Source organism: Salvelinus sp. IW2-2015, linkage group LG25 (genome assembly GCF_002910315.2).
Source record: "Salvelinus sp. IW2-2015 linkage group LG25, ASM291031v2, whole genome shotgun sequence".
NCBI classification, from domain to species: domain Eukaryota; kingdom Metazoa; phylum Chordata; class Actinopteri; order Salmoniformes; family Salmonidae; genus Salvelinus; species Salvelinus sp. IW2-2015.
Genome location: NC_036865.1, coordinates 12,773,582 through 12,796,223, shown reverse-complemented (window position 1 = coordinate 12,796,223; position 22,642 = coordinate 12,773,582). Strand labels below are relative to the sequence as shown.

At 42.8% G+C, this 22,642-nt stretch overlaps 1 protein-coding gene across 2 annotated transcripts; it reads left to right on the top strand.

Annotated features, from left to right (window-relative positions):
- The first annotated feature begins 8,280 nt into the window (after window positions 1-8,280).
- On the top strand, window positions 8,281-21,159 carry slc17a5 (solute carrier family 17 member 5). 2 transcript variants are annotated; one of them, XM_023970161.2, is made up of 11 exons: window positions 8,281-8,461; window positions 17,556-17,749; window positions 17,965-18,198; window positions 18,366-18,453; window positions 18,616-18,702; window positions 18,945-19,063; window positions 19,473-19,634; window positions 19,711-19,843; window positions 20,051-20,198; window positions 20,369-20,459; window positions 20,712-21,159. In XM_023970161.2, exons 1-11 carry the CDS (start codon window positions 8,377-8,379, stop codon window positions 20,847-20,849), a joined length of 1,479 nt encoding a protein of 492 aa, XP_023825929.1. In that variant the 5' UTR covers window positions 8,281-8,376; the 3' UTR covers window positions 20,850-21,159. The 2 variants fall into 2 exon arrangements, with proteins under 2 accessions (XP_023825929.1, XP_023825930.1); XM_023970162.2 differs by lacking the exon at window positions 8,281-8,461 and adding an exon at window positions 11,960-12,066.
- The last annotated feature ends 1,483 nt before the right edge of the window (window positions 21,160-22,642 follow it).

Below are 22,642 nucleotides of genomic sequence, written 5' to 3'. Positions count from 1 at the left end.
TCCTTCAGGACATCAATTTTTGCCATAGGGTTGACTACTCTGCTGCAAATTGATGTTAAGAGGTGCACCAGATTGTCCAAAAGCTTGACAGGATCTGTTTGCTCTCCCTCAAATTACTTCACTGCAACTTGTACGTCGGAAAGGGATTGATTTCAAGAATGTCAGGTAGACATAGTTGGTCTTGTCCATGTACATGGCGTGGAGCACATCCGCCATGTAGCAATGCTCACTGGCCTTGGTCACCTCAAAGTGGAGTTTCAGTTCTTTCCGCAGGCTCAATCGATAGCCAACGTGTGGCACACACTTTGGTGATCTGCAGGGGTTTCTGGACACAATTAATGGTGGCATACACTGCTTTGTACGCCTCGCGCCGTTTTGGGGAAATCAAAAACCAGTTATAGGTTTCCCTGATTAAGTACTCAACACTCATAGGGATGGTTTCTTTGGATGCTGCACTGAGAGCCAATTGTAATGAATGGCACATACAGCGGATGAGTACCAAATTGGGCAATGCACATTCCTCCTTTAAAATGTTGTGCACCCAGTTGTGCACCCCAGTCATCACGGACGCATTATCAGTGCCAATACCCTGAAGATTCTCTTTTTTAAGGTTACACTTTTAAGAAACTCAACTACCGCCTTTGCTATTGATCTGGCATCGCCCCCCTCCAATTCAACCAACCCGAGAAATGTGGACACAACGGTTCTTTTTTAGCACTGAAATACCGAATCACCACACCCAGGTATTTCGAGACACTGACATCAGTGGACTCATCCAGAAGGAGACTGAACTTCTCATCCCCCACATCTGATGTTACCCTTTTGAGAAAATAAGGAGCCAGTACTCCTTTAATMATTTCTGTGCACTTGATGCGGTGCATTTGGAAGTTTGCTGCTGCCACAGAATCTGAAAAGGCAGCTTTGCAAGCCATACCTAAATGGTGGCATGCTAGCAGCGAACAATGCTCCGCAATGGCCATTGCCATAGTAGCTTCTGTGCTTTTGCAGTTATCCACTTTCTTAACCAACTGTGGTAATGTAGACTGCGTTGYGGGGTTGTACGGTTTTGATTTATTTATATGCTTTGCWGTAGCACAATGTTTTTTGATGTCATACATTTTTGCAAGCATATCTGATTTGCAGTACGCACAGTATGCCTGACAATCATCCCCAATTACTGGCTTCAGCCACCCTTTAAATTCAGATGCAGACTCCCACTCTTTTCTGTACTTCTGGCTGTACAATTTTGATTGAGACATGTTGATTGATGTTGTAAGTTCTGTTCAAGATCAAACATTCGTGACCAACTATATTCATTGGGTTTGTCTCGTCGAACGCATACTACTGCTGCTGCARTCAGYTAACAATGATTTGCAATTTGCTAAAATTGCTGCTGGCCTGTTGCTGCCTGTGCAYGAGCTGAGCGCCTGCTGCTGACATCACTCACWATGCACTTTTGCAGCCAGGCACGTGTGTTGTGACTGAGTGTGTAACAGAGAAAATCGGTTTTGTGTCATTTAGAGGGAAAATGCATGCATTTTAGCCTTTGAGTGACTTTTCAAAAAGTTGCTACAATCCAATACATTTTTAAAAGTAGCTAACTGCTGCTAGGTGCGTTGAAAAGGTTGCCCAGGTACTATGAAAGTTGCTAAATCTAGCAACAAATTGCCAAGTTGGCAGCACTGAGTGGGGTGCAATGATTGAATAACATGTATGTGTACATGTATTTTGCAACGCTCGTGATGTGAGCGGTGTGGTCAGCATGTGAGGATACATGGTAGTGATTGTCATTCAGAGGTTGCTGGCTCATTTGGCTCCGTTCACGTAAAAGAGTGGGCTCATTTGGCTCCCTTCAGGGTAAAAGAGCGCGGCTCATTTGGCTACCGTTCAGGTTAAAGAGCTGGCTCATTTGGCTCCGTTCAGGCTAAAAGAGCTGGCTCATTTGGCTCCGTCAGTAAAAGAGCTGGCTCATTGGCTCCGTTCAGCGTAAAAGAGTGCGGCTCATTTGGCTCCGTTCAGGTAAAAAAGCGGGCCTCATTTGGCTCCGTTCAGTAAAAGAGCGGCTCAATTTGGCTCCGTTCAGGTAAAAGAGCTGCTCATTTGGCTCCCTTCAGTTTAAAAGACTGGCTCATTTGGCTCCGTTCAGGTAAAAAGAGCATGGCTCAGTTGGCTCCGTTCAGGTAAAGAGCGGGCTCATTGGGCTCCGTTCAGGTAAAAGAGCTTGCTCTTTGGCTCCGTTCAGGTAAAAGAGCTGGCTCATTTGCTCCGTTCAGGTAAAAAGAGCGGGCTTCATTTGGCTCCGTTCAGGTAAAAAGAGCTGCTCATTTTGCTCCGTTCAGTAAAAGAGGGCTCATTTGGCTCCGCTTCAGGTAAAAGAGCGGGCTCATTTGGCTCCGTTCAGTAAAAGAGCTGGCTCATTTGGGCTCCGTTCAGGTAAAGAGCGGGCCATTTGGCTCCGTTCAGTAAAAGAGCCTGGCTCATTTGGTCCGTTTCAGGCTTAAAAGAGCGGGCTCATTGTGGCTCCGTTCAGGTAAAAGAGTGGGGCTCATTTGGCTCCTGTTCAGGTAAAAAGCGCGGCTCATTTGGCTCCGTTCAGGGTAAAATAGCTGGCTCATTTTGGCTTCCGTTCAGGTAAAAGAGCGGGCTCATTTGGCTCCGTCGGTAAAAGAGCGGGCTCATTTGGCTCGTTCAGGTAAAGAGCTGGCTCATTGGCTCCGTCAGGTAAAAGAGCTGGCTCATTTGGCTCCGTTCAGGTAAAAGGAGCGGGTCATTTGGGGCTCCGTTCAGGTAAAAGGAAGCTGGCTCATTTGCTCCGTTTCAGGTAAAAGAGCTGGCTCATTTGGCTCCGTTCAGGTAAAAGGAGCAGGGCTCATTTGGCTCCGTTTCATAAAAAGAGTGGGCTCATTTGGCTCCGTTCAGGTAAAAAGAGCCTGGGCTCATTTGGCTCCGTTCAGGTAAAATGTCTTCTTCGTTCAAAATGCTCACATGCGGAATACAACTGGCGTAGACTTTACCGTGGACATGCTTGCTTACAGCCCATTCCCAAGATGCAGAGTTTTAAAATGAATTAATGCAAATAAAATAGTAACACACGAGGACTAAAATAAAATACACAAGAATGGAGCTATATACAGGGAGTACCAGTACCAGATCAAGGTGCAGAGGTAGGAAGTATCTGAGGTAGATATGTACATGAAGGCAGGGTAAAGTGACTAGGCATCAGGATAGATAATAAGAGTAAAATAAAGAACAGAGTAGCAGCAGCAAATGGTGAGTGTAAAAGTGTGTGTGTGCGTATGTACAGTGCATTCAGAAAGTATTCAGACCCCTTTACTTTTCCAAATGTTGTTACCTTACAGCCTTATTCGAAAAATGTATTCAATTGTTTTTTTACTCATCAATTTTCACACTACCCTATATTGACAAAGCAAAAACAGGTTTTTAGATTTTTTTTGCTAATTTATTATTTTTTTTTAACGGAAATAAGACATTTACATAAGAATTCAGACCCTTTACTCAGTACTTTGTTGAAGCACCTTTGGCAGCGATTACAGCCTCAAGTCTTATTGGGTATGATGCTACAAGCTTGGCACACCAGTATTTGAGGTGTTTCTCCCATTCTTCTCAGCAGATCCTCTCAAGGTCTGTCAGGTTGGATGGGGAGCRTCGCTGCACAGCTATTTYCAGSTYTCTCCAGAGATGTTCGATCAGGTTCAAGTCCGGGCTCTGGCTGGGCCACCCAAGGACATTCAGAGACTTATCCCGAAGCCACTCCTGCATTGTCTTGGCTGTGTGCTTAGGGTCGTTGTCCTGTTGGAAGGTGAACCTTTGCCCCAGTCTGAGGTCCTGAGTGCTCTGGAGCAGGTTTTCATCAAGGATCTCGCTGTACTTTGCGCCACTCATCTTTCCCCCGATCTTGACTAGTCTTCCAGGCCTGCCTCTGAAAAACATCTCCACAGCATGATGCTGCCACCACCATGATTCCCTGTACAGATGGTGTCAGTTTTCTTCCAGATGTGAGGCCAAAGAGTTCAATCTTGGTTTCATCAGACCAGAGAATCTTGTTTCTCATGGTCTGAGAGTCCTTTAGTTGTCTTTTGRCAAACTTCGAGCGGGCTGTAATGTGCCTTTGACTGAGGAGKGGCTTTCRTCTGTCCACTCTACCATAAAGGCCTGATTGGTGGAGTGCTGCAGAGATGGTTGTCCTTTTGAAAGRTCCTCCCATCTCCACAGAGGAACTCTGGAGCTCTGTCAGAGTGACCTTAAGGTTCTTGGTCACCTCCCTGACCAAGGCCTTTCTCCCCCAGGTGCTCAGTTTGGCCACACTGCTAAGTCTCTGACCTCCGTCCTATAGGCTGACTCATCGCCTTCAGCATACAATGACATTCTAGACCAAGGGGGRGGCAAAGTACGGCCCGCCAGGCATTTCAATCCGGCCCGCGAGACATATATATATTYTTTTAACGTATTTTATTTTATATCTTCTTTTTTTTTTTACATCTTTTTTTCTCCCCAATTTTGTTGCATCCAATTGGTTGTTGCAGTCTTGTCCCATCGCTGCAAGTCACGTAAGGACTCGGGAGAGGCGAAGGTCGAGAGCCCTGCGTCCTCCGAAACACGACCCAGACAAGCCGCACTGCTTCTTGACACAATGCCTGCTTAACCCGGAATCCAGCCTCACCAATGTGTCCGAGGAAACACTGTACACCTGGCGACCGTGTCAGAGTGCATACGCCCGGCCACAGGAGTCTCTAGAGTGCGATGGGACAAGGGCCCGGATGACGCTTGMCAATTGTGCGCCGCCTCATGGGTCTCRCAGTCACGGCMAGCTGTGACACAGCCTGGGATCGAACCCGGGTCTGGAGTGACGCCTCAAKCACTGCGATGCAGTGCCTTAGACTGCTGCGCCACTCGGAAGCAAAAGCGAGGGCCATACAGAAATGGTTTGTCGAGATCGGTGTGTATGAACTTGACTGGCCTGTACAGAGCCCTGACCTCAACACCATCGAACACCTTTGGGAATTGGAATGCCAACTGCGAGCCAGGCCTAATCGCCCAACATCAGTGCCCAACCTCGCTAATGCTCTTGTGGCTGAATGGAAGCAAGTCCCCGCAGCAATGTTCCAACAACTAGTGAAAAGCCTTCCCAGAAGTGTGGAGGCTGTTATAGCAGCAAGGGGGGGGGGGCAACTCTATATTAATGCCCATGATTTTGGAATGCGATGTTTGACTTGCAGGTGTCTACATACTTTTGATAATTTAGTGTAGTTATTTCCCCTCTTGTACAGGTGGGAGAGGGAAGTGTGAAGTGCAATAGAGATTGTGTCATCTGTGGATCTGTTGGGGTGGTATGTCAGTTGGAGTGGGTTCAGGGTTTCTGGGATGATGGTGTTGATGTGTGTCATGACCAACATTTCAAAGCACTTCATAATTACAGATGTGAGTGCTACAGGGCGATAGTCATTTGGGCAGGTTACCTTGGAGCTCTTTGGAACAGGGATAATGGTGGTCATYTTAAAAGATGTTGGGATTACAGACTGGGAGATATTTAAAATGTCTGTGAAGACACTTGCCAGCTGGTCTGCGCATGCTTTGAGAACGTGCCCTGGTATTCCGTCTGGCTCAGAGGCCTTGTGATTGTTAACCTGTTTTTCTCACAACGGCCACAGAGAGCAAGATCACACAGTCMTCTAAAAAAACAGGGGCTTTCACACAAGGCGAAATKTTCTATTCCTCGAAGCGAGCATAAAAGGCATTTAGCTCGTTTGAGAGTTCTTTATCGSTGGGCAACTCATGGCTGGGTTTTCCTTTGTAATCTGTTATTGTCTGCAAGCCCTGCCACATACGACAAGCGTCAGAGCCGGTGTAATAGGATTCCACCTTCYTCCTATATTGTCCTTTTGCATGTTTGATGTCTCGTCAGAGGCGGGCTTTCTTGTATTCATCCGTGTCCCGTTTCTTGTAAGCGGTAGCTCTAGTCTTTAGCCCAGCGCGGATAATGCCTGTAATCCTTGATTTTTGGTTTGGATACGTTCTTATAGTCATTGTGGGAAGACATCGTCTATGCACTTATTGATGAAGCCCATGACTGTTGTGGTAAACTACTCAATGCTATCGGATGAATCCCAGAACATATCCCAGTCTGTCCTAGCAAAACAGTCTTGTAGCCTCGTGTCTGCTTCGTCCGACCACTTCGTATTGAGCGAACCACTGGTACTTCCTGTTTGAGTTTTTGTTTGTAAACAGGAAGCAGGAGAATGGAGTCAAGGTCATATTTTCCAAAGGGAAGACGAGAGGGGCCTTGTATGCATTTCTGTGGGTAGAATAAAAGTGGGCTAGAGTAGCCGCCAGCCTTATGAAGATAGCATTAGAATATGAAATGTAACTATTTGAAAGAACAATAACACTTTCATTACTTTATGTTACTGTGTCAAATCTATTTTATTTGTGTAGTGCCTTTGTTACGACTATGAAACACAGTAAAAGCATATTTTTATGATGACAAAACAAATACAAATACCCAAACCACAAAGATGCATGGTCAATTAAGAAAATATTAGTAACCTAAACATCAGTATAAGCACCAAGCATGCTTGTGAATTGTGAAAATCATTAACAAGGGATCATAGATTTTACCTGGTCAGTCTGTCATGGAAAGAGCATGTGTTCCTAATGTTTTGTACTCTCAATGWATAGAGCGTGTGAGCATGTGGGCTGAGCATACATTTAACAGATAACACACAAAAAACAAAAAGCAAAGTATTGCAGCTTTTCAAGTCTCTCTGATAGGAGACTCTCGAACGAAGCTCATCCATCTCATTCTCGAGTGACTGGCCATTTGCCAATAGAAMGGAGGGGAGCGCCGCCGTTCAGTTTTCTCTTCACCTCAATTTCACCAGGACTCCACCTTGTCACCCACATCTATGCCTGCAGTATTTTGTTAGCCCATGGAACAAAGGAATAAGGTCCGGTTTGAACAGTGGAACAGCTGAGTCAGAGTTGAAGTCGTATTTGAAATCAAGGTTAGTAACTGTCGATCTGATGTCCATAAGTGCTTGGCGGTCATATGTGATAATAGTATGAACTTTCTGTACAAAAAAAGTAAAGATAAAAACGATAAAAGTCACTATAGGGCAAAGTTAGGTTGGAACTCGTAAGATGTTGCCCTTCTCCATCGGCGCCATTTTATCGAACTAGAACCATGAAAAAAAATGCTAAACTCCAATGTAAAGCCTAGGAGGCAACCATCATGTCAGATCGTGAAATGCCCATTCAAATACATTTTTACATGGCCAAATTATTAATGGCCTGCAAAAAATGGAGATGAGGAAGATATGGCAGTGGATACCCCGCAGTGAATGTCAATCATCAGTTGAGGGATCCTGAAACAATGATTGTGAAGATGGTGGATTTCGTTGCGTTTATTGCGCAGGTGCTAAATTGTAGTGGCCAAACTAACAAGAAATCAAAGAAATTKGATATCATTGTAAATGCGGTAAAGGGTTTTTGGATCTCCAGGACTTCATAGCTGAGACATTGCAGGGAATACTATCTGAAGATGTTCCCCCCTCTCGGGCACCATTTATTTAATTTTTATTTAAGCATTATTTAACTAGGCAAGTCAGAATAAATTCTTATTTACAATGACGGCCTACCAAAAGGCAAAAGGCCTCCTGCGGGGACGGGGGCTGGGATAAAAAATATAGTACAAAACACACATCACAACAAGAGACACCACAACACTACATAAAGAGAGACCTAAGACAACAACATAGCATGGCAGCAACACATGACTTCACAGCATGGTAGCAACACCACATGGCAACAACATTGTAGCAGCACAACATGGTACAAACATTATTGGAGCCTGTGTAGTGATCTGAGTAGACATTTGAGTAAGACTGAGTATGATTTGTGTGTGTGTTTTGTTTAATGCTTTATAGGGGCTCCTGAGTGGTGCAGTGGTCTAAGGCACTGCATCTCAGTGCTTGAGGTGTCACTACAGACACCCTGGTTTGAATACAGGCTATGGAGTCCCATTGGACGGTGCACAATTGGCCCAGCGTCTTCCAGGTTTGGCCGATGTAGGCCGTCATTGTAAATAAGAATTTGTTCTTAACTGACTTCGCTAGTTAAATAAAATATTATGTTTTTAAAGCTTCCCCCTTTTTTTGAGTTAACACTGCTTAGTTTTCACCCCACCCAATAGATGGCGGCAATACACCATTGGAGGATGTAGTCCGCCGTAAAACCCCACCAAAGAAGAAGAAATAGACGTCACACCGGTTCCTTTCCAAACTTCCGTTCACAGTTCATATAAATAGCTAAATTTTAACTACAGGTATGGCAACTCAAAACATTGAACTCTGATGTGCAATGGACCGATATATATCGGACACGGAGACCGATGACCAAGAACAACCGTTGTTGCTCAGTCAACAAGATGATAAAGTCGAAAGAGGTGAGCGAGTGCCAGCTGAAACACCTGCCTTGTTAGATAGCTAACYAATATTTACAATCGGCGTCCTTAAATTGACAGACTACAGAAAAAATGCCTGCTAAAAAAAATGCCTACTAACTTACTGTTTAATTTCGAAACATTCGAATAAATGATCTGCGTAACTAGCTAGTTACAGTAGCAAACTAACGTTAATGCCTCTGCTGCTTGCATACTGCCTCACCCTTTTGTTTACGAGAATCAGGTGATGGAAAGAAAGCGTACCCTAAACGCGCTTCAGCCCAACTTGAACCAAACATTTAATCAGGTGCTCCGCTGAGACTTAAAAATCCCAAAAACATTCCTTAACCCCAGGGCACTTTAAAAAAAYGTATTTACACAGGTAATATAGAGAACTGTTCATAATGTTTTGGCTCGACTGTATGATTTACGGTAAACCATAGTCTTCAGCTACTTGTTTGATCAGCCCGTGCATGTCCATTTGCTATTAGTGACATGTATTATTGAAATGGTGGGGTCCAAGGGCCACCAATCAAATGTGTTGTCCCGTGGCCCAGAACCAGGTATGGGTAACTGAACTGCATAAAAGTGGCGTTGCAAAATAAGTGGGTGGATCGACATAAGTTAGTGTATGGAAACCTAACGTAGCAGGCGTAGAAAGACAGTTTCCACTAGTTACCACACAGCCATAAAGTCATCTATATCGTAAAAGTTAATGAAAAATAATATTTACTTTTTGGTCTTAAGGTTAGCAGTGGGGTTCGTTTGAAAAAACAATTTTAAGAAGATAAATTGTGGAAATAGGCGGGRTTTAGGACTTTGGCTGTAGTAGCTAGTGACGACCTACAATGATACCTGAGGTGGATTGAAAATACTGTATTCCTGAACCTGGCTGTTGCCTATTTAGCTAAACCGTTTAGGAGAACTGAGGGCAGGTTAGGAGAATGAGTTAGGCTTAGCTGAAATGCTACAAGGAAGCAGCAAGCAGCCATGCAAAGCGGTCTTGCGTGGCAACCAATTTGCCCAAAAATCTATTTAGTATGTTTCAACAGCATCATATCCCATATGATTATGTGATTCCTCCGGTCCGGTACCTGCTATAATATCTATCTGCAGACTGCGGTTACTACATGCCGTGGCCACTACATGCCACACACAATGTGTGTCACTACAGACTGGGCACACTGCCATTGAGGCTGCTAGCGCTGTCTCTGGTCCACACACCAGGTGGCGGTAATGCACCAATAACGTTGGATGCCAACCGCCCAAAAAACCCACAGGAGGCTTCTAGCTAGCTAGGACACCGGCACACATTGTCCTTCGCCCCAGCCTGCCGAGCACTGCTCTCCCGCAGTTCTGTTAAGGTTACTGCAGTGCAAGTAGCTAGCTAGTGTAGCAAACCCAACTCTTGTCTGGCACTACCCTCGCCGTAATGTTAAAATAACTGCAAGAAAGCAGTGCTCGTCAGGCGGGATCAAAGGACACTGTACCAAGGTCCTAGCTAGCTTGGAGCCTCAATGGCAGTGGGAACGGTATGTAGTGATGCGTAGTGGGTGCAGCATGTAGTGGGCGCTGCATATAGAAACTGCAGTCCCCATATAGGGTAGGCCGTCAATGTAAATAAGAATTTGTTCTGAACTGACTTGACTAGTTAAATACAAGTTTAAGTTTTTTTTATGTAGTGCTAGGCGGTATACCGTAGTTGACGATATACCAGTATTGCTGCACGGACCGGTTTTTACTTTCACTTCTATAGCGGTATTTGAATGTTTTGGTTTGTTAAATGTGATACGCCTGTAACGTCCAATTTTGGTGTTCGCTACTTGAGTCATCTATATCCATGCTGCCTATACAGACAGACTTAGCCCCGCCCCCTGTCACTCAAGGAGAACATTTGTTCTTAAACCAGGCTGCATGGGCAATACAGCACATGCAACAATGTTGATGACATCGATGCTGTTTTCATTTTGCTTCTTACTATAAATCCACTAGCGTTCTATAATTACACTATTGGTTTGTGTTTCTTAAATCTGCAAACAGCTAGTTTGGTCTTTTCTTAGCAAGTTGGGCCGCTAATCGCTAGCTAGCTAGCTAATAAATGTACTGAGTCAGAGCAAACGTAATTAGCTATATATACAGCCTGATAATACCAGGGATGGTGTAGACCTAAATCAGCACGTTGTCTAAATTAGAGGAATGTGCGAAGCAAGAAAGTTAGCTACATTAAAGTAGCTAAGAGAACATTCAATGTAGCCAAATATTATAGAGTCCCCTAGGAAACACTTATCAACAGTTCCTACCCTGTCACAATAACTCCTCCCTGGCACTTTCATTCGTAATGGTCAAACAACATTGAATTCAAATTGCCCACTATTATATTCTAACTATAGAATTAGAATAATCATTCTATTTCCATGATTCCAACAGTTCACCAAAGTGTTTTACTCTAAATTGCAAGTCAAAGCGCAGTTGCAGCATTTGGTTAAAAAAAAGGTCTAGATTGTTTGCCCATATCGTGCAGCCCAACTTTGCAGTGTGGAAATGAGTGCAACAAATGCAGAAGTTGATAAATGCTGACATGGTTTTGGTTGAATTGAACAGTAGAAAACAATCACAATGCAGAAAGGCCCATTGAAATCACTTAGAATAGTGCATGACCCTAGCACTACTCATGAAGAAATTGATGAACTTTTATTATTCAAAAACATTAAATACAATGTTTAAAATATGATATTTTGGCCAATTTCTTAATTATATATATTTTTTAAAGTAACTTTTTTAACTAGGCAAGTCAGTTAAGAACAAAGTCTTATTTACAATGACAACCCATTGTTCCCCAGTAGGCCAACTGCCTTGTTCAGGGGCAGACGACAGATTTTTACCTTGTTAGCTCAGGGATTTGATCCAGCTACCTTTCGGTTACTGGCCCAACGCTCTAACGACTAGGCTACCTGCCGCCCCAACAAGTTGTAGGCCATATCGCCCAGCCCTAGATAGACCCTACTCGGTACATGTGTTGCTTTCTGCAATTATGAGAACGTGTGTAACAATTGTAACCAAGATGTAAGACTTTWTTACAAGTTGTCGATCACAAATTCTTAATAAAAGGATCTCCAAAATGATGTAGACATTTTACGGTTTTGTTTTCTGGGTCACAAAACACTTTTTGGTTGTTGGCCCTTGGACTAATAGTGGGACATTCCCCTGCGAGACAGATGTTCCTTCAGGGCTCTCTAACTGGTCTCCGTTTTAAACGGTCCTTAATCGCTAGTGATGAGGGGGGGGGGAATAGTTATATATCGGGATACTATTTTTGAGGATCGTATCGTATACTCCTTGACTCCACCTCTCCTTAGGCCCAGGAATCAACTTAGGGTATGTATACATAAGGTCGATTAGCCTACTGGGAATGCGCTTCTCCTGTAGCAAATAGAAGCCACCAAGCAGGAAACAACACATCCAATTTCTCAATCTGTTAAAAGGCCATAACGTTTTTCTTCTGGACAGATCAATATTGGTTAAGCATATTGAGTTTGAGAACTACGCTAAATAGCTTATGGAAATGCACTCAAGTGTGTTACGGAAATGGATGTCTGCTGTCCTGTCAGGTAAGAATTTAGGCAGTCAGCCTGTTAGGCCTATGTAACTGTCTGGAAGTTGCCCTGTTTTGTCTTTTGATATAATGGAGTGGTAGTGGTGGGAGAAGTAAGGATAATCCAGTGTTTCCCGAACAAGAGTGGGGCCTACAAGCAGTCTACCATGTGAACAGCAGTTGAATATGGGGGACACAGTCTCACCTTTTAGTTAACTGACCACCGTACCCTCTGTGTAGTCAGTGCCACTGTTTTAATATTTCTCCATGTTTTCGTGATTTGCATTTTCTTCTTGCCAGCAGTTTATTGCTTGTGTCGTGGGTTGTAGAACATATGTCATTTACAACTGTTGCAGGTTTATTTAAAAAAAAAAACTGGTTTACCAAGCATTTGTTTCCTATGCATTATTTACCAATATTACCATATTCATCTGTCAAATATTTATTCTAGACCTGCTGGTGCCTCAACTGTCAGAAGTAGCCTGTAGGCCTAACCATTTAAATGAACAGTGAGCCATCCCCTTCACTCTGAGTTGCATGTCTTATATTACCTCCAGGTTTAGATACTCCATGGTAAAGAGTAGACAGACACCTTTTCATTCCCACAGACATCGGTTTTGAATGGTGGTCATGAGAGGAATAGTTGTCAGGCTGCATGAAACAAGCTTCTGTTCTGGAAGGAAGGAATGCTTTGGGTAATAAAAGTATGCCATGATTCAACAATAACAATCTTCAGTCTCATAAACTGCTCTCAGCCATAGCTAATGGTACTAAAAACAGATATGCTGTAGAACAGTGTTTCCTCTGAAAACAATGTGTAGCAGTGGATCACAAAGGGGGTCCGAGGTACATGCCTTTTAGGGGCACAGGATTTTAGGGGCAAGGCCATTTGGCCTTCCAAGAGGTTCCCAATTAACCAAAATAGCCAATTACATGTCCTTACAACCAAAAAACAGGAGCTTATTCGCTTAAGAAAAACAAGTGGTATGCAAATGTACATAAATATTAGCCTAAATGTTGAAGTGTCGGTGATAGCCTTTGGCTACATGTCATGTCCAGACCTATGCTGACATGAGGGAGGCACCTGAAAATGTAGCCAAACTTTAATGAGACTTTTAATTACATCTACAGTACCAGTCAAAAGTTTGGACACCTACTAATTCAAGGGTTCTTTATTTGTAATATTTTCTACATTGTAGAATAATAGTGAAGATATCAACTATGAAATAACACATGGAATCATGTAGTAACCAAAAAATATTTGAGATTCTTGAACTAGCCACCCTTTGTCTTGGTGACAGCTTTGCATGCACTTGGCATTCTCTCAACCAGCTTCATATGCCTTGTTAATTTGTGGAATTTCTTTCCTTAATGCGTTTGAGCCAATCAGTTATGTTGTGACATGGTAGGGGTGGTATACAGAAGGTAGCTATTTGGCAAAAGACCAAGTCCATATTATGGCAAGAACAGCTCAAATAAGCAAACAGAAGTGACAGTCCATTACTTTAAGACATGAAGGTCAGTCAATCCTGAAAGTTAAGAACTTTGAAAGTTTCTTCAAGTGCAGTCACAACAACCATCAAGCGCTATGATGAATCTGGCTCTCATGAGGACCACCACAGGAAAGGAAGACCCAGAGTTACCTCTGCTGCAGAGGATAAGTTCATTAGAGTTACCAGCCTCAGAAATTGCAGCCCAAATAAATGCTTCACAGAGTTCAAGTAAAAGACATCTCAACATCAACTGTTCAGAGGAGACTRYGTGAATCAGGCCTACATGGTTGAATTGCTGCAAAAAAACTACTAAAGGACATCAATAAGAAGAGACTTGTTTGGGCCAAGAAACACGAGCAATGGATATTAGACTGGTGGAAATCTGTCCTTTGGTCTGAGTCCTAATTTGAGATGTTTGGTTCCAACCGCTGTGTCTTAGTGAGATGCAGAGTAGGCGAATGGATGATCTCTGCATGTGTGGTTCCCACCGTGAAGCATGGAGGTGTGARGGTGCTTTGCTGGTGACACTGTTGGTGATTTATTTAGAWTTCAAGGCACACTTAACCAGCATGGCTACCACAGCATTCTGCAGCGATACGCCATCCCATCTGGTTTCCGCTTAGTGGGACTATCATTTGTTTTTCAACAGGACAATGATGCAAAACACACATCCAGGCTGTTTAAGGGCTATTTGACCAAGGAGAGAGATGGAGTGCTGCATCAGATGACCTCAACCCAATTGAGGTGGTTTGGGATGAGTTGGACCGCAGAGTGAAAGAAAAGGGGCCAACAAGTGTTCAGCATATGTAGGAACTCCTTCAAGACTGTTGGAAAAGCATTCCTCATGAAGCTGGTTGAGAATACCAAGTGTGCAAAGCTGTCATCAAGGCAAAGGGTGGCAACTTTGAAGAATTTAAATMTATTTTGATTTGCTTAACTTTTGTTTAACAAATCTTTGTTTAACACTTTGGTTACTACATGATTCCATATGTGTCATTTCATAGTTAYGATGTCTTCACTATTATTCTACAATGTCGAAAATAGTAAAAGTAAAGAAAAACCCTTGATTGAGTAGGTGTATCCAAACTTTTGACTGGTACTTTGTATATATACAAAGTATGTGGACACCCCTTCAAATGAGTGGATTTGGCTATTTCATCCACATGTTGCTGACGGGTGTATTAAATCGAGCACACAGCCATGCAATTTCCATAGACAACCATTGGCATTAGAATGGCCTTACTAGAGGTCAGTGACTTTCAACATGGCACTGTCATAGGATGTCAGTTTGTCAAATTCACAGAAGCGTGTATTGTGTAAAAGAATGTCTGTCCTCGCTTGCAACACTTACTACGGAGTTCCAAACTGCCTTTGGAAGCAACGTCAGCACAAGAACTGTTCACTGGGCGATCCATGGGTTTCCATAGCTGAGCAGCCGCCCACATGCCTAAGATCACCATGCGCAATGCCAAGCGCTGCCATTGGACTCTGGAGCCATTTTTTTTGGAAACCAGGCGAACGTTACCTGCCCGACCGCTTAGTGCCAACTGTAACGTTTGGAAGAGGAATAATGGTCTGGGGCTGTTTTTCATGGTTCAGGCCCCTTATTTCCAGTGAAGGGAAATCTTAATGCTACAGCATGCAATTACATTCTCAACGATTCTTGACTTCCAACTTTGTGGCAACAACAGTTTGGGGAAGGCTATTTCCTGTTTCAGCATGATAATGCCACGTGCACAAAGCGAGGTCCATACAGAAATGGTTTGTTGAGATCAGTGTGGAAGACCTTGACTGTCTGGCACAGCCCTGACCTCAATCACATCAAACACCTTTGGGATGAATTGGAACGCCGACTGCGAGCCAGACCTAATCGCCTCCCTAATGCTCTTGTGGCTGAATGGAAGCAAGTCCCCGCAGCAATGTTCCAACATCTAGTGGAAAGCCTTCCCAGATGAGTGGAGGCTGTTMTAGCAGCAAAGGGGGGGACCATATTAATGCCCATGATTTGAAATTAGATGTTCGACTAGCAGTTGTCCACATACTTTTGTGTGTGCTAAACGACAGTCATGTTTTGCAAATAATGTAATGTAGGGTAATTATTCATGTCTAAAGGCTTGCTTCTGTGACATACTCGAGGCATTGTTCATTCCGATAGGAGAAAGGACTTTGCGCTTTGCAACATCACCCTCCTTGCAATCTGAGTGGAGGCAGTCAACATTTAGATACAATTTATCCATAAATGTAGTTACTTAAAACCTGGACTTTTATTTTTTTGCATTTGAGGCATATCTTACCATGTTCCGACCATAGGCATGTTAAGGGGATTCTTTTTTAAACCCTTCCTCATTGACACTAGTATTTCTAATTTTTCATTGTCCAGCAGCCAGACACAATCCTAGTCATATTAACAACCCATGCTTGTTGATGCGGCTTTAGAGCTTCCCTCTTTCTACATGTCAAAAGGATATTTTTATCTCTCATATGAAACCGCGCACTTTTGAGGACAGTGTTTTCCTGCTAATTGCCTTTTGGAACAATCGCGCTTATAGCCTACTGCCGTGTGCACATTGCTGCATTTTTTATTTTTTTTGTAATGTGAAGAAATAACCTAAGTTTATTACAATTTTAAGCTAAACATTCTGATCTGTTGCATCAGCCTCATTGCGTAAAAATATATATTATGTACAGTGATTTGTATTAATTTGGGATCTATTGGGTGCCACAACTCTCCCAGAGGATTTTTGGAATATTTATTTCTCACACAGGACAAGCTCACCAATAGAATAGGTAAACTTTTGTTGGGGGATAGTAGATTGAAATAGACTAGTGCTTTTGCTGTTCGTTAGGCCTACTCATCTTGTTGGCTGTTGAAGTAAATGTGGGCAGTTCTAACATCTTCAATATGCGACTCGGAATTCAATGAGAAGGACTCGCGCCGTTGCATCCCTGATGTGTCGTACTTCACTTGTAGCCTACTTCAGAGCTGCAATGCCTGTGAAGGACCTGATCACGTGACAGGCATTGGCTAATAAGAATTGAAATATCCGAGACACCCACGTGAGTGAGGTTCTTTGGAGTAGGCTATGCTGATTGGCAGCCGGGAGAAGGGAATTATAATTATTATATTCAGTCCAAGGGCACAACTGCCACTTTTGCCACAAGGCATAAATTGTTTTAGAAGGCATTATGGCCAAATTCGAGCCCTGCCAAGGCCACCCCCCAGATCTTTTTTTAAATTTACGACTGGAAAGGTCAGGTCTGGTGACTTTTTAAAGGACATTATTAGAAATATATATATATATATATATATATTAAATTATGCTGACACTTTTTAAAGTTTAATTTCTACCTCCAGAAATGAGGCCAGTAACATATTTTAGTAAAATTATGATTTTTCTTTTATATATTGCACTGTGCATGTCTTTCTGTGGTTGCCACTACTCTTGCTCAATTAAAAATGTAATCTGTCTCATCACAAATGAAGTCTCTCTAAATTAAGTTGAGGTAGTTGAGGCCTTTTTAACGAAGACCAACAAAACAAAAATCACCCACGATTGCAAGAATTGTTGTGCTTTGACTGCTTGTTAGACTGCATGTTTCCCTCCCCATGGCACTTGAATGCGCCTCCAAGGAAATATTTATCTCGCATAAATCAAATTGCATTGATCACACACATTTGTCAGATGTTATTGCGGGTGTAGCTAAATGCTTGTATTCCTTGCTCCAACAGCAGTGTGCACAACAACTAGATAAATCAGACTACCCCATAGTAGAACAGTTTTTCTGTTCTTTACTCGTTTTGTTTGTTAATGTGGACTGTTYTAGCATCTTCAAAGTGCACCTCGGCAGAAATATCTTTCACTGCTGTTGAATATTGTGAAGGACAAAAGATGTAGCTGTCAACATTTAGCTTTCTCATAATAATGTATTATCCTGTGATATTGTACTGTGCCTGATCCAATTAGTTATAGCACCTCACAACTCTGTTTCTCTGGTCTTCCCTCTCTCTCAGCCCCTGCGTGCTGCTCTTCGAGGTACGGTCTGTCTCTGCTCTCCTGTTATGGTTTCTTTGTGGCCTATGCCCTCAGGGTAAACCTCAGCGTTGCCATGGTGGACATGCTTAACAACACAGACGCCAGCGGCAACACCAGCAAATCAGTATGTCCTGCACACTCCAGCCCTGCTCGCCCCACATACAACCACACTGTGAGTACCACCAGCCCAGCTCGCCCCAACACAACCACAATATGAGTAACCATGTAATACCGACGACCACTATGACTGCACACATTACACAACCACACTATGACTGACTGTAACACTTAATCACGACACCACATGATTAGCAACCACATCTGTTGACTGTCTTGTTTGCTCTGGCCAGACAGAAAGCATTATCTGTGTTTTTGTGTGTCTGGCAGGCCAGTGTGTATGACTGGGACTCTGAGACCCAAGGCTGGATCCTGGGCTCCTTCTTCTACGGCTACATCCTGACTCAGATCCCAGGGGGCTACCTGGCAAGCAAGTATGGGGCCAAATGGCTACTGGGCCTAGGAATCCTGGGAACTGTGGTTTTCACCCTCCTCACCCCCATGGCTGCCGACCTGGGTGCAGGCTACCTTATYGCTGTCAGAGTATTGGAGGGTATCGGAGAGGTAGTGTGCGTGTACACGCAAGATTTGCTATACTCATGAGAAGTCACACTTTATCATCTGTATCACAAAAAAAATAAAGTGGGTTATTTTGCTCATAATGTTTACCTGACTACTTCTCAGTGTGTACCGGGTCTGTAACCCAGGGATATTTTTGTATTTCTCAACAGGGAGTGACGTTTCCAGCCATGCACGCCATGTGGGCATTTTGGGCCCCGCCAATGGAGAGGAGCCGATTGCTCACCATCGCTTACACTGGTAATGCTCACTTTTATCCCACCCTGCACACACCCTTTCTTACTCTGGGAACTCATGTTTGCATGTGTGGCTTATACTTTTCCTAAATGTAGGTGATAAAAAAAAAAAATTTAAGAATATATTTCTCCACAAAGCAGTTTAATAAAAATCTCCTCTCTCCAGGTGCTCAGCTGGGTACAGTGGTCGCCCTTCCCCTGTCTGCTCAGATCTGCTTTTACCTTGACTGGACCTGGGTCTTCTATATMTTTGGTAAGGCTAGCAGAGTGTTTTCCGTAGTGACAGTTTTGTCTGTTTTAATGCTTACAAATGCAAGGAATACAGACACTGTTTCCTTGTTTTATACAATCTTTTTTTTACAGAAAATGAAGGAAAGTTAGTGAAAGTCCATGTCACAAGCAATGCTTGTTTAAAAAAAAAAATGTATATTTGAGTTATTTAGCAGACACTGTTATCCAAGCAACTTAGTTTGTGCATTATTTGACTGTTTTTAGGCATTGTGGGATTTGTGTGGTTCATCCTGTGGGCGCTCCTTGTCAGTAACACTCCCAGCACACACCCGCGGATCACAGAACAGGAGCGACTCTACATCACTTCCTCCCTGAAGAAGGAGGTACATTGCAAAAGCAGCTGGGAATTGTAGTGTCTGAACTAAGGCCCAATCTCTTGATCAAATGGCAGACTGGTTGTGTCAGGCTCGTGAGGATTTAGTTCATAATTGTAGAATACAATGAAGTTGTGTAGTATATCTGAGAAGAAAATAAAAAAAGTCTGTTACAGTAACGGTGTAAAATGTCAAACTATTTGGTGTAACAACATTCAACTGGAGGAACACATTTTGCTGCAGTCATAACTTTTTTACTATATTTGACTTACATTGGCTAGAAACACCCCCCTTTTTTTTTTTTACATCCACAAAGTGCTTTTCTCAGCCACCCTCAAATAAGCCTGTGAGAACAGTGATATTTCACGTGCAAGTCAAGTGGTATTTTAAGATGGTAGTCTTTTGTTCTCTTGTTCAGCTCACTTCGTCGGGTGACCACATCCCCTGGGGGGCCATCTTTACGTCCATGCCGCTGTGGGCCATAGTAGTGGCTCACTTCTCCTACAACTGGACATTCTACACGCTACTCACTTTGCTGCCCACATACATGAGTGATGTTTTGGGCTTCAGCATCAAAGAGGTGAGTTTATACACTCTTTCTGAGTTTATACACACCCACAGACTCTTGTTATTAACCCAGTGTTTCCTCATATTAGAACGGTGCCCTGTCGGCTCTGCCCTACATTGGCTGTGGGCTGCTGGCCGTGCTGGGAGGCCAGCTGGCTGACTACCTGAGGGAGAACTGCTTCTACCGGACTGTGGTTGTCAGGAAGGCCTTCAGTCTCGTAGGTGAGGAGCAGCATCATCGTAACACACACATGCAGTCATGCTTACACAAGACACATCTCTGCTCACGATCTGCCAATTCAAACACCCACATGGTCGGTCTTTTAGCTGTATCTCACTTTACCTCTCCATTTGGATAAATCAAGTTTTTGTTGTCAATGTCTTCTATGTATGTAGCCTACATTTACCATATTCGGTCTGTGTATGTAGGTATGATTGGGCCGGCAGTGTTTATCGTGGCTGCTGGGTATACAGGCTGTAACTACATCCTGGCCGTAGCCTTCCTTTCCATCTCTTCCTCCCTGGGCGGAATCGTTGCCTCCGGCTTCAACATCAACCATCTCGACATCGCCCCATCGTAAGACTATTCATCACTATTGATACTGTTACAATGGTAGTGCTTAATTTTAAGCAAGAGAAATTACCAGAAATGTACTTAAAATGGCATAGTAAAACAGAAATAACCATCAAATTGTCTTGTTGTGAGATGTATAATTGTCTAGTGTGAATGTTCCTTTTCCCTTTTAGTTATGCTGGAATTTTGTTGGGAATCACCAACTCCTTTGCCACAATACCTGGTATGGTGGGACCAGTCATAGCAAGAGCCTTGACCAAAAATGTAAGAATCACATCTGGTTTCATCATATTTTTCAGACAATGAAAGCAGTGTCACAAAACTCATGATTGTTGGAAGTGTAGGGTGTGTGTTGGGCTCAGGATGTGGGTAAAAGTTGCCACTTATCTAGGATCAGCTTAGCCTTAACTAGTATTTGGGAGAAACAAGGCAGCACTGACCTTAAACCAGTGTATAGATGGGGGCAACTTCAACCTACTTTATTGGTCTCACAGATGGCTCTGTTTCCTATTGTAGAACACTATAGAGGAGTGGCAGACGGTGTTCTACATCTCTGCTGGGATCAACGTGTTTGGAGCAGTTTTCTACACTGTGTTTGGTCAAGGCGTGGTGCAACCCTGGGCTGTCCACAATCCCCATTCCCATGGCAACTGAGGGGGACAAAGGGTGACCCCCTGTGGACCAAAATGTACTCACAGCCATGGGACGGTTTCAACCAAGCTATTCTACACCACCCTAGTGGGGAAATAGCCTTCTAAAGTAACCTTTTAATATTTTAATGTTTTTAGTTTTGGTAAGTGGACCCAATAATGGGTATAAGTGCATTTTTTAAAATCAATTCACATTTTACTCTTTGTGTAGGCTCTTGTGATATGATAACCTCTTAGTGTTTTACTTTGTTTACAGGTAAGAGTTAGCTTGTTTTTAAATTCCGTTACATTTCAAGTCTTAAATGAACTGACAACAGACAAGTAGCATTTCCACTGTCATTTGTTGCTCCTCTGTTAGATGCTCAGGAGGGGAAAAAAGCCATATAAATTAAGGTTTTTGTATGTAGCAGAGTTATTGCCAACTGAAAGAGCAGTCACCCAGGATTGTGAGAAACTTTGTTTTTTTGGCCTTCCGCTTGTGCCTAAAGTATAGAACTATGATCATCAATCCAGTATATTTAATCTAATCAATACATGTGACAGAATACTGATAAACAGCAGTATTCCCTGTGTCAATTTGTCTACCATCCAAATCTGTCTTTAATTTATTATTTTTACTGATCAGTTATGTTTACTTGCTGGACCAACTATAATGACTGAGTTAAAGGGATTATCTACGTGATTTATTTTTAATGACTACATTTCAGAGGATGGAGAGCTGTTTTACGCACAACTTACAATGTTAATCATGGCATACCGCCAATTTGGTTGCTTTATGTGAGGGTGATATTTATTGCGCAGGCTTTGTTTCCCCCACCTAAAGGAACAGACTTATGTTTGAGACCTCTAATGGTCCGTTTCTCAAATTGCCATTTCATCGTTATGTTAGTTACATACTGTCTCTGTATAAGCTTTGTACACAAGGCAGCGTTTAGACATTCTGATCTATTTTCCATTAACTGGTCTTTTGACCAATCACATCAGATCTTTTCCCWTCTGATCTGTCAAATCAGAATTGGGCTGCCTGTTATTGCTCGCAACAATGTAACTGGAAATCAAAAGGTTATGCCTGTACTCCAAATATTTAGTTATGGCATCCCTTGGCAAACCCAACTACCAAACCATCTGGGCTCCTGAAACTGATCTCAATATAAATAACTTTTGGAAAGCTAATTTTGAGCTAGCCATGAAAAGAGAACCCTTTAACTGGGAAAGAATATTGAAAACCAATTGAGTCAGCCGACAGGTACATATTTTATAAACATAAATTGAAATGGATAATGTACCTGTAAACCCATCAACCAAAAATAAACTGGTAATAAATTGAACTGTCTAAACGCAGCCACAGTAATCACATTATCTTAAATGTGGATATTGGCATATTTGATGCTTGATCTTTTAAGAGGTCAAATGAGGAACCGCACATTTCAGTCAATGACCGATGTAAGTCTAATAAAGCATTTTAAGGAAATCATATTGAATATGCATGGGTGTCTTGACTCATTTAAGCTGTAACTACACTGACAAGTTCATTTGGGGTAATTCTAAAGCCAACCAGGGTATGGCTGTAAAGTTCAATCATGTGCCTGTGCAAAACATGGATAATAGTCTTATACAGTGCCTTCAGAAAGTATTCACACCCCTTGACTTTTTCCACATTGTGTTACAGCCTGAATTTAAAATTGATTAAATAAAAGCAGACATTGAATTACCCTTTGTTCATGGTGAAGTTATTAATTACACTTTGGATGGTGTCAATACACCCAGTCACTACAAAAATACAGGTGTCCTTCCTAA